At 42.1% G+C, this 12,674-nt stretch overlaps 1 protein-coding gene across 3 annotated transcripts in view; it reads right to left on the reverse strand.

The window, feature by feature from the left end:
* Positions 1–12,674, reverse strand: part of ANK3 (ankyrin 3) — a 667,426-nt gene that overhangs the window by 203,701 nt on the left and 451,051 nt on the right. For 2 of the 3 annotated variants that reach the window (XM_032312011.1, XM_032312012.1), the window contains 3 exons: positions 12,562–12,660; positions 8,389–8,574; positions 6,398–6,496 (listed from right to left, as the gene is read on the reverse strand). In XM_032312011.1, coding sequence (XP_032167902.1) covers positions 6,398–6,496; positions 8,389–8,574; positions 12,562–12,660 — 384 coding nt within the window. Of the gene's footprint in view, positions 1–6,397; positions 6,497–7,657; positions 7,682–8,388; positions 8,575–12,561; positions 12,661–12,674 lie in introns of all 3 variants that reach the window. The other variant, XM_032312010.1, reaches the window with a different exon arrangement.

The following is a 12,674-nucleotide window of genomic DNA, read 5'->3' on the forward strand; positions in this document are numbered from 1 at the left end:
TCACCGATGGAAGACAGGAAGAAAATGAACATCTACTGAGCCCTTATTCTGTAACAAGCAGGGTCCCACACACTTTCATGCTGTAACTCTCTGGCTGAATGCAGTGCAGCTGTATGCCAATGTACCATTTCCTCTGAAGCCAATAAAGGGCTCTCAGGCAGGAAAAAAAAGAGGGGGAAGGGGAAAGTCCTGCCTTCTTACAGTACAACAACTGAGGAATGGTTTTCAGAAATAAAATACCTACTTCTCCTAAAAAACATCTACACGGCGGGGCGCCTGGGTGGCTCCGTGGGTTGAGCCTCTGCTTTCGGCTCAGGTCACGATCTCAGGGTCTTGGGATCGAGCCCTGCATTGGGCTCTCTGCTTAGCAGGGAGCCTGCTTCCCCCTTCTCTCTCTCTGCCTGCCTCTCTGCCTACTTGTGATCTCTGTCAAACAAATAAATAATTTAAAAAAAAATCTACACGGCAAATATGTGGCTGAGTCCTTTGCTGAAGGATGGAAAAGACAAACTTCATGATCACGGTGCTCAGCACGTGGTGAGTACTGGGGGAGAGGAGGTCTACCAGGGGCGAAGACGCTGTTCCAGGTAAGGCGCTCAGCAGGGAGGGGGAATGAGTCATCTTCGCTCCCAAGGGGCTTAGCTGACAAGCAGCGTGAGCCAGACACACCTTAGCGTACACACGAAAGGGTATGCAACGTCTACCGTGCGAGAGCGAGTCAGAGGGCGAGGAGCACGTCCAGGGACACAACAGGGGTAGCAGCTTACTTCAGGGGGCCAGAGAAAGCATCCTGGAGGAGCAGGACGCAAGCGGCCTTCACACAGATGGAAAAACTGAGGTTTTCACAAGCGAGGCAACCATGTGGCAAAATCTCTGGCAACTGGAGACCTCTCTTGAGATTTATCTCATTTCTAATTCTTGTGAAATTCACACAGCGTGAATTGGGAGAAATCAGGACCTTAGAGCTTCTAGGAATTTTTATTTCTCTTTTGCAAAAACATTTCAGTTTTACTTTTGGTGGTGGTGACGATGGTGATTACTCATTACATAATGAGAAAGGCAAAATATTCCCTTGGAGCAAAAAAGGCCAAGGCCATCGGAGGAAAACTGCTCTGCATAACTATTTAAGGGATCATTTTCCTTGAAGGAGGGAGTTACATTTAGAGATAATTATTATGTGGATGGGAAGAATGACCTGAGACTAACAGTATCTCAGTTTTGTTCTAAAGAACTTTCTGGACTGATGGAAGTGTTAGGTATTTTGTGTTAATACACAGCCACAAGTTACAGGTGGCTATTGAGCACTGGAAACATGGTTATTGAGAGTGAGAAATAGAATTCTTAATTTAAATTTAATTTAATTTAAAACTACTTCCACTAGATGGTGGCTACTGAATTAAGATGCCCCAGGTATAGCGAAAACAGGGTTATCCCTGTCATTGGACCCAGAGACTAGGTTAGGGTCTTGGGGTCCAGCTGGAAGAGAGATGATAAAAGGGGTTTCCACTGTGGTGGAGCAAGATAGACTCTGCCTCTGGGGGTTGAAGAAGGGACCCAGAGCTACCCTGGGGAATGGGTCATAGCCTATGGACTTTTGCGGCAGTGATTCCAGAACCAGTCCTTCAACTTTGCTTTTCTGATCTGATCAGTCTCTGCATTTTTAGAAAAGTCATGTTTGGTTTTATAGCCTAGACTCTGCTGTGCTTTGGGGAGTTAAGAGAGAGACTATGTTGTATCATTTAGCACTTCAAAGCCTAAACAGATTAGTAGAGTAGGGGCAGTAGGTCACTCAAGTCTGAATCTCCAGATCTAGCCCGTAATAGGCGCTCTTAATGTTTGCTAGGTTGAATTTAATTGAGAAAGGAAATCCCCAAATAATGTCTGTCCGTGGGCATTGCTTTGCTCATGCACATGCTGAATCATATTGATCTCTTACGCAGGTAGAGTCTAAGTCTGACAGTTTCATTTTTTCACTTTTATTTTTTAGCGGTTCACTTATGTAAAATAAAGTAACCTTTTGTACGACTTATTTGAGTTCCAAATATGGCCTGGGACCTGCCAAAATCTTGTTCTAAATATCTGATATTTGAGAAAGGCAGTCCCATGGGCATGTGAGCCAGTCAGTGATCTGTGACACACATGCCAAGTTCTATCACATCTAATTAGAACATCATCAAGCTAAGTGGGCGACAGTCCCTCAGCATCCCTGGGCCAGGTGCCTTCACAGACAGATTGACAGGACAGGGCAGCTGGAATCGAGCCTTTTGAAATGTAGTCCTTAAAGGTATTGTCAGCTATGAAACCCACTGTCCTTACTAGAAGAATTCATGTGATAAAAATCATATTTGAGTTATTCCGCATGCACAAAAGATAGTAAGTAAATAACTGTAAGACCTTTGTCAAAAAATGAAAGCCATATCATCTATGATTCCCTTTCTACGACATATATCAAAGCCCTTCAGGCCTAAACTTATCCTCCGGTTGTATTCACTGGTTCATTCCAGCTGCTGCGTGGTAACATTTGCTTTTTCTGTTTCATCCTCAGATGTCTTCATGTGTATACTCTTAATCTGCAAACACCTGAAATCCTTTAGGAAACAAATGAAGTACAACACTCAGACCCATAAATCCCTCATTCCTCCCAGAGATCAAAACCAAAAAATACTAAATGGCAGGACCCAGATGAGGATATTTTATTCAATTATCCTCCCCAGATGGGGAGTTGGATAATCATTTATGGGAGAAAAGTCAATGACATGAGGGAAGATTAAGCTGGGTGGTCCATTATATTTGATGGAAAAAAACTCTGAGCCAGCAGAGTATTAATCTATCTCAGTCCGTAAAAGGAACTTTGCAGGCATCCACATACTAATTTGGCCTTCAGTGACCCCAGCGCAAAAGGCTCTTTCTGGAATGAGAATCGCCAGCAGCTCTCGTGTGTCTTAGCTACATTCTCCTCCCCAAGAGAGCTAGAATGATTTGCTAAGAGAGCAGGGGTCACGCATCCATTCCGACCGTGTCGATGCCACGTCAGCAGACTCATTTCGCAGGATGAAGAATGCCAAGGCTACACTGTGGCGTGAAGCAGCCCCTCCATGGACTCCCCACAGTGGACCCAGGAGGCTGACCGGGTCTCCATGCAAAATCCAAACGGAAATATTTGGGGTATCTTCCATTCCGATCGCAAAAGCGTAACACAAAAATCAAAACCGACGTCATCATAGGAATCAAGGGAAGGTGGTAAGCCGGCCAGAGTGCTCTAAGCGGTGACCAGAATTGCAACTCCTAGGTACACGGTCGCCACTGGCGAGGATCTGCCTTCCTGCTGCATGAATCAGCTAGCCCTGCAGAGAAGCCTAGAAAGCAATCTGCTCTGCTGTGTACTCCCCTCAGCGACACCGCATTTGTTTCTGCCTCGTGTCTACTTGGGAAACACGTATCTACCGCGTGTACGAAATGATTCCTCAGGAGAGCTGTCCTTGCTCCTGCTCCCCAGCTCTCTGCCTACAGGAAGCCATCGTCAAGGTCATGTCCTCAGCCCACAGAGAGCTACAGAGACTGTAGATACAGTCTCTCTGTATCTTTCTCCGAGGATCTGTCACAGCCAGCGAGCAGGGATCACAGCCCCCTAAGACAAGGGCTGCTGTTGCTTTTTAATTTACCTCTAACCATCTAATCAATATCTCGTTCAGACCCAGTTCCTGACGCACATGATTTATGGTTATGATTTGCAGCTAGCTCTTAGCATGTAGGGCTTAATGATCCTTCCTTTATTGTTCTGACCAGGTAAAATCTGTTCCCATCTGCGTTCTGGGGCGGTCTTACTCTCAGCTGCTGTTTCTGCCACACCCTTGAGGGACATGTGATGCAGAAATTGCCCACTGAAACTGGGCAAGGGAGGCCCTGGTCCCAAAGGGCAGATGTCGGGTTACTAGATAATAGAATTGCTAGAGATGTGGAAGCTAAATTGAGTTTCTTTTTTTTTTTTTTTTTGTAAAATGAGTTTCTTGAAGCTGTCTACAAAGACTAGTTCTCAGACATCCTAAAGCGAGTCATCAATCACCCACGGCAGAGGGGAGCCTAGTGTTGGTGTGTAAGCAACCACGCAGGCCTCCTACGAAGTACAATCAAATTAAACCACAGCCTTCAGCTCAGAGTGTTGGTAGGCCTCATTAATTAGGATGACTGGAGAAAATGATTCTGTAAATCAGTCAAAAGTCTCAATTTTAACATATATTAAACAAAACACAATGTGATTATTTTAAACAAGAGGCACAGTTAAGGGCAACATGGATCTGAGATCTCCACTGATCTTTAATCGATAAATAAGCATTCGTTTGTAATTAGCACGTTCATTGTCTTAATGTAAATGGATGGTTTGGAACTGCTCGAAGGAGTCTGAAAATACTGTAATTTGTCCTCTTAAATCCCTTAAACATTGCCCCAGTCTTATTTTCAGCAGCATCAGGAGGTTTCTGAACAATGGTGCAAAGACAAACTTCAAACACTACCCTGCCATAAATTTCCCTAATGTCCTAATTAGAAGATGTGACTTAATGAGGTTTTCATTATACTGTGAATTACAGAAATAAAACCAGAAGAATGCATCTTCAAGACAAGGACTTCAGTTTTCGCACTCACGTGCCCCTGTGAAAGAGGTGCTTAACTTTTTCCTTCAAAATGTCAAAGTAGGCTTCAGGACAGCCATGTCACTGAATCCCAGGGACACGCTTCGTGCAGTAAGAACGTAGTTCTGCGGTGACACAAGCTGGTGGGCACTCCTGAGTCATTTAAACCGATCAAGGCTTCCAGCAAGCCGATGACATAGGGTAGAAAATAGCTTTTTATACTAGTATAATCTGAGTTCTTATTAATTTTTTAAAAATATTTTATTTATTTATTTGACAGGGAGAGACAGTGAGAGAGGGAACACAAGTGGGGGAATGGGAGAGGGAGAAGCAGGCTTCCCACTGAGCAGGAAGCCCGATGTGGGGCTCAATTCCAGGACCCTGGGATTATGACCTGAGCCAATGCAGACACTTAACGATTGAGCCACCCAGGCGTCCCAGTTCTTATTAAATTTATAGAACTAATGAGCTATAAGAGGAGAGGGAGAAATGGAAACCTAGACTCTAGAAAACCTAGAGTCATGTAAGGGAGGCAGAAGGCTTGAGTGCTTAGGAGCGTTGGGGCTGAAATCCTGCCTTTCCTAATTTGCTGGCTCTGGGATCCTGGACCAGCCACTTTTTATTGCTAAGCTTTGGTTTCCTTTTCTCTAAAACATGGATAAATAACACTTTTCTTGATATTTGAATAAATGAGATAATCACGCGTAGCCTCACAGGAGTGACCTCAAAGACAGTATTACTTCTACTGCTATTGCTAAAGGTAGCACCAGTAAATGGCTTCTCTCCTGTCTCATCTAATCCCCTTTTCCTCCCGCGAGTAAGGTTTTAGCAAAAACACCACCTCACGTGCTATGTTCGAAATCCCAGTACTGATGCCGTCCTCGCTGACGACGTGTTGGACCCTGTGTCCCGAGCTTTGCATACACTCCCTCACCCAGTGAGGGAGTGGTGATATTTTATTGCTATCATTCAATTTCATAATTCACACCGTTTCATCTTACCAATGAGGAAACTGATGGACACTAAGGAAATTTAAAGCCAAAATCGGAACCCAAGGAGTCTGAATCCTGAGCCCACACTTTTGGGCTACTCCTCTATCCTGCTTCCTCCTTCCTTTCTGTTTCTGACAATGAGGTGTCTCGGGAGCAGGCCCAGCCCCAGCCTGGTGTTCACACTCAGAACACGACTACTGCGGACGGCTGAGTTGCTATCCAGGGGTACACATGATACTGTAACTCCTTTCTCCAGCAATATGAACTTACTCAGGTATAGACTCTTGCTACTCATTATGAACGTCTGTCCGGGAACAGAGGATGAAAGCAAAAGACAGTCTCTGTGTTTTGGGTTCTGAAGTTTGGGTCTCATCCACATCGTCCACCCTCTTCCTATCTGCAAGGTCAAGACTGTGCCAGCCAAAGCACTATTAGTACCATCTGACCCATTTCTAAGAGTCTCAGAGATTTCTGCTTGGGGAAGGGTCTGTCGTTTCCAGTCATGATTCCTCGGATCACGTCTACATATTCAGGTCTGTATGTATCCATCCCACCTCCCTGCCCCCCATGATCATGGCTTATTTTTCCTATTAGGAAACGGCACGTCTGTATAAAAGCAAGAACATGCGGTAGGAGAAGTTGAAAATCACAGCTTTCGCTGACTGGCAGGCAGGACCCATAGAGGTCAGCGGTCCCACGGCCCTCCTCGTGCTGGGCAAGGAGGGCTCAGAACAGTTTCACATGCTTTCAGGGCGGGGCACAGCGCCCTGCTCTTACCCTCGCAGTGAAGTCCACAGCAGCCGCCCGGTTTAACAGCAGTGTGGCTACGTTGATATTTCCATAGTGAGCAGCTATGTGGAGCGGAGTGAAGCCACTCTGCAAAGAAAACAGAGCCGACATTCAGCTGATTCCGGCCGGCCCCTTGTCTGACCCGTTAATACCATAACCCTGCCCCAATCAAAGTGAGGAAGCAAAATATGCTGAGGTCCACATTCCATTCTGTGCTAGGTTTCTTTCAATTACTGCCAATTGTTCGTAGGGTTTCAAATAAATGCCAGACTCATAGGCAGAGGAAAAGCCAGGAAGGAACCAAGGGTGCAGACTGAATGATTTTAGTAATCCAGCAGCAGGACTCTACAGAAGCCAACGTTTCAAAACACCAGAATAGGGATGACAAGAGAAATCTATTGCTCACAGAAGGTTCGGTTAGTACCACTGTTTTGTTATCGATGACAGAATTGTCCATTAAAACTCCTTGTCGAAATTCAATTTGTTTAATATATTCAATATAGAGTAAGTGCCAATTTTAATGATAAAAACAATTTGGGGGAAGAGAACTACAATTGGTCTTGTATGATGGGTGACTGCATTTTTAGAAAGAATCCACAAGCTGGTCTCTTCATTAGCAAATGCCTATTTGATCACACATTTTTTCTAGCTTCGTCACACCAAGGTCATTTTACTTCCTTGAAAAATGCTAAAACATGCAGCGATTCACTTAGTCCCCAAAGATTGAAACCTTATAGGAACTAGATGCATTTCTAAGTTGTTAGCAAGCTTCTTAGCCATGCTAGCTATCTTACTGAGTCTTGTGGGAAGGGTGGGAACACTGGCACCATTCAGAGGTAACTTTCATTTTGCTGACACCAATGAGGCCAAGTGTCATGCAGAACTCGGAAGAATCGGTCCTGGACAAGTAGAATGACAGGGTTGTCTGCAGCTTTAGGGAGAGCTGATAAGCATCGAGAGAGTCAAAACTCTTCATCTCACCCAACTCTACTGCGATATCCTTCAGTCTCAAGGATGCCTCGTTCTTCCTTTCCAACACCAGGTTCAGCTGCAGAAAGCCCTGGTAATCAAACTACTATCTTCTCTGGCACATGCTACTTTGGGGGCGGGGGCATAAAGCAGGTATCTAGCCTACAGAGGCGATGCAAAGAAGGAGGGAAAGAAATGAGGCAGCAGCACTAGGTAATGGGAAAATGATGATGCAGGTACAGATTATATGCATATGTTTATAGATATATATATATATACCTCTGTTGTTCTATTCACCACCATCTAGGTTAACACATTTGGAAGCAAAGAGGAGGAAAAAATGAACGGTTAGTTTGCTCTCGGTGACATGGACGGCAGCAAGCTCGTGGCAGCTAAGTGATGAGGATGGAAGCAATGGCGGGAGCACAGGAGGCACAGAAAGAAAGCTAGACCGAATGAAGGGTTACACGATGGCCTGTTCCAAACACCACATTTCCTTCACAGAGACATTCAGGTCATACATGTCAAGGCAATGGGAATGTTCGGCTGGGACTCTGGCTGCCGGCATGCTTTCCACAACTGACCAACACTCAGTGCATTGCCTCTCATCTTAGATACCGATCAAAGGTTGGTTTGCGCACATTGTTGCGAGCGTTTTGTAATTTTCCGCCCTGGTGTTTGAGCTGAAGAGTTAGATACATTCAAGATATACGTTAGAAGGAAGGAAAAACCAGGTGCCTATAGTTTGACCTTGGACGCGGGCTCCCTGTTAGACTGACCTTGGACGCAGCCTCCCTGTTAGCATGCACGGGGCGGCATCCACAGCTACCTCCTAGCTTGCAATGCTACCGGGGCGGCGGCTTCCGCTGGCTGACTTGGACACGCATTGTCATTCCTCCCAGTGAGGTTAAGGGTTTGGTGTGAGCTTGTCAAAAGGGAGACTGGGCATTCTTAGAGCCTGGGTGCCTAACAGGAGAGCGCGTGACCAGCTCCCCTCCTTCGCGCCTTACCTTGGACTCCACGTCTGCGTTGTTGTCATTCTGCAGCAGCAGGGCCGCGGCCTTCGTGTCGTCTTTTCGGGCGGCAATATGAAGAGCTGGAAGACGCACTTTTCCTTTAGTGTCATTTTCTAGCAGGAGGGAAACTACTTGATCATGACCTTGTTGCAAAGCTACCGCCAACGGTGTGAAGCCATCCTGCAAATAAATGGATGGGTCAAGATCGCCCCTAGCGTTCTTTTTGATTAACAAATAAGAATGTGACCAAGTGACCGATTTTTGTTCAGGGCTGTTAAAGCTACCACGTTCAAGTAGACAGATATGTGAAAAGATGATGTGTGTGTGTGTGTGTGTGTGTGTGTACACACATACATATATGTCTTTTATATATATGTCTATATATGTATAGTCTATAAATGTTTATGTTTATATATTTATCAAAGCAGAAAATAATAAAAAAATTTGTAACAAGTTTATGGTTTTTTTTTTCCATTCAAAAGTAATACACATTAATTGGGTGAATTTTGAAAATACATAGAAGTACCAAATAAAGAGGAAAAATATAGCATAATTTCAATATCCAGAAAATAATCGCAGTGAAAACAATAATATTTCAGGTTAAATCCAGGCAAATTTTCCAAAGGATATTATTCAAGTAAGCTATAAAAATTTCTCCTGACATTTCAAAACTGAGGGAGAGGCCTGTCTGCCTCCTCACTGTGCCTTATTGCCTAACATGTATCTATCTGGTGGTCAGTCTGTATATGTTAATTGATGAACCACAGTAACTGCTGTTTTAAAAAAGGTCTTTATGAAACACTCTTGGATTCTCTGCCCAACAAAGGGAGAAGACACAGGGATCATGCAAAACAGGACTAGAATAAACAGAGATATACACTCAGGTCTGTGCACTTTGAGTCTTCCCACTGTACTGCCCTGGGACTTGACGAGAAGACAGCTACCGATTTCACTGTGGTTAAGTAATTTGTGCATGATCTAGAGTTGCTGACAGTGGAACCAAGAGCACAGAACAGAAAATCCTAAGACTGGCTCGAGTTTGAATTCTTCTATACTTTTATTGTCATGCACTCAAAAGAACATTTATACGTTGTTTTTATTAGAGAACTGGCAAGAAAGTCACTTACTTTATTTGGTCATGATATTTTATATTGGTAAGCCTTGTGCTACAAGTAGAGGGCTACTTCCAGTGGAGGTGTGTTCATACAGGAGAAAGAGAAAATCTAGTGAGTTGCACACTAATGTCTTGTTGGTGTGCCTAAAAGATCACCTTCATCATTCTTTTTATTGCTACCACTTTTTTGACAGAATGCATATCGATGTATTTATATTTAAGGATGTGCAAAATATTAGCTCCAAATCCCAAGGGACAATATTGCCCAAATTCTTCTCATATAAATCCTTTCATGAAGTGTCCTTATTAACTGTAGTGTGCAAACTATTTCTATCCTGGCTTCTATACTCACGCCATGTCCCCCACCCTGCAATGTCCTCCTCCTCACTCTATGTATACAAATTCCGTCTACTCTTCATGCTTTGAGATCCTGCCTAAGTTCCATCTGCCCTTTCACCTTTTCCAAGGACACCCAAAAGAGGGAAAGGATGATCATTAACATAGTTAGAAGGACTTCCCCTGCAGCCTTAAGAAAGGTAAGAAAGGCTGGATACAACCAAGACATTACCAAAAGAGCATCACAGGTTTACACTTCAGGGCATAAATTTTGAATGCAATTTAATGTTATGAGAAAAGTAATCTACATAACTGTGTAAATATATGACCTCATTTTCATAAAGATAAATACATATGTTGTGTACATATACCAAAAAGTCTTAACAAATAATCAAAATGTTATCTCTGAGAAATTTAACAGTGGCTTTTCCTTTAGCTTTTCACTGTACTTTCTCGTTTATGTAATCTATTACTTTTACAAAACAAAAGAAAAATACATGTTTTAAAGGATAGAATGGTAAAAGGAAAATTGTGTGCTAAGAGTGAACATGGCATCTTATTTTTTTAAAACGTGGACAAAATTTAAGGGGTAAAAATCACAGCCCACTTCTGATTCTGGCTGTATTTTCCAATATGAACTTTTCAACTCATAGGGCCTTATGCATAAAGGCCCTATGCAAACTACTTTGCACCAGAAAATACACCGCAACAGAGACCATCGGCACCCACAAGAATGTGCTTCCTGCAATAAGCCAATTAAAGAGACAAAGATAACAGCTCTAAGGTGTCAATAGCTAAAATTAACAGCTCCTGATTTGGGGTCCAAACCTAGTTTAAACAATTTTGTTCTCTCTCTGCAGTTATTCTTAAAAGAAAAAATACATGGGGCACCTGGTGGCTCAGTTGGTTAAGCAACCAGCTCTTGATTTTGGCTCAGGTCATGATCCCAGGGTCCTGAGACCAGGCCCGCGTTAGGAGCTGTACTCAGTTGGACTTAACGTCTACTTCTAAAGAAGAGAGACTTAGTGATCTGTACATCACAGTCTAAAAAGAATAGTACCTTTTCCTTCATAGGCCAAAAAAGCACTATGAAATCACTTTCATTGGGGATATTTATATTATTTATAATATAAATATATTATTTTGTATTTCTATCCAAAAATGGAAATGGATTTTTCTCTCATCTGTCAAGTAAGCATTGCTCTATGCCTACCAGATGTGTGTTCTTTTCTTATTTACCAGAAGTTACTTCTTACCTACCCTTATGACTATTACAAAAACAATATTCTCATGATAAAAATCATAAAAGGTGTATCTCTCTCCTGCTGCTCAGAATAAACCACTGAGAAAAAAATCATAAAACCATTATGATCTTCATCTATCAATGCCTATAGTTTGGCCTCATTTTTGGTAATGCTGAATAGCATTTTATTGTGTGAGTATTGCAATACTATCAAACAGGTTTCCTACTGGTGCATATCTAGGTTCATCCTGGTTCTTAAAAAATTGTTCATATTAATTCTGTTGATGAACTTCCCGTATACTGTTTTCGTATCCCCTTCTATCACAACTGTAATATAAATTCTTGGAAGCAGAATTGCTAAGTAAAAAGGTACATAAACACTACCTTTTGATAGTTATTGCTAAATGTTCTGCAAAAGTGTTACAACCAATGATCGACTTTACCAACTGTAGGAAAGTTCCCATTTCTTCTACTCTTCAAATTCTTTTCCTTATCTCCTAGGCGAAAGACTGGATCTCATTTTTAAACTGATTAATAAATTAATATTTCCTTGACTATGAGTGAGGATGTGATATTTTCATACATTTATGGTCATTTGTATTTCTTTTTGTGCGAACTGCCTCTTCATTTATTTAGTGGTTTCTCCAGAGGGCATGATCTCAAAACCTAGGTGAAATTATGCAATTCCTCTATCACAATTTTTCTTGTGCCATTTGGAAAACATGTCAGAATTTAAGAGGAGCAGTATTATGACAGAGATAATCCTGCATCTGTTTTCATTATTTTGTTAAAAATACAGAATACTCAAATGTTGATCTTTTAATATTAGCAATAGATTTCTAGTGATACACTTCACAAGGGAGCACAATCTTCCATCCAGTGTAGTTTAAAAAATAAAAACTGAGCTATGTAGGACAGTCCCAAATGACTTCAGTAACTTTTTATTCTAAAACAACTCTTCTATTCAAAACTGTAAAAATCTCTTCACTACCATGTTTACCCAACACTTAAAAGCATATAATAGTTTTGTTGAAAAGTGTGAATTAAATCTAGTTAACTGAAATATGTAAATTCAATCATTATAATTACACTAACATATTTGGAAAAAAAGGGATTTCAAACTAGTCTTACTACAAACATATTTCAAAACGGTTGTTGCCTTTGAGGCAAAATTATAATAGATGGAAAAGTGTTCTAAAGCAAATGCATAGATATTAAACAAATAGCTCAACTATAAGGTAGAGCCAGGCATTTAAGAGCAGAAAGGGTTATCTATGCAATGGAAGATTCTTTAAAGATTGAAAATTGACTTTCTAGTGTATTTCATAAACACTGAAGAATCCTCACTAGGACTGTATGTCTATGACTATAACTAAAACTATAGTGGGACAGATTCTCCATGTTTTAACTCCAGGCTTACAAAATGCCCTGCAAACATGTGAACTTACCCACAGAAAGAACCAACATGTCTTACCTCGGTGGCTAGGCTCTGGCTCGCACCATTGTCAAGAAGAAACTTGACAACTTCCAAGTGGTTTTCCTGGGCTGCCATATACAATGGCGTGAAACCATTCTGCAAAAGAGAAA

Source organism: Mustela erminea, chromosome 14 (genome assembly GCF_009829155.1).
Source record: "Mustela erminea isolate mMusErm1 chromosome 14, mMusErm1.Pri, whole genome shotgun sequence".
Lineage (NCBI taxonomy): Eukaryota > Metazoa > Chordata > Mammalia > Carnivora > Mustelidae > Mustela > Mustela erminea.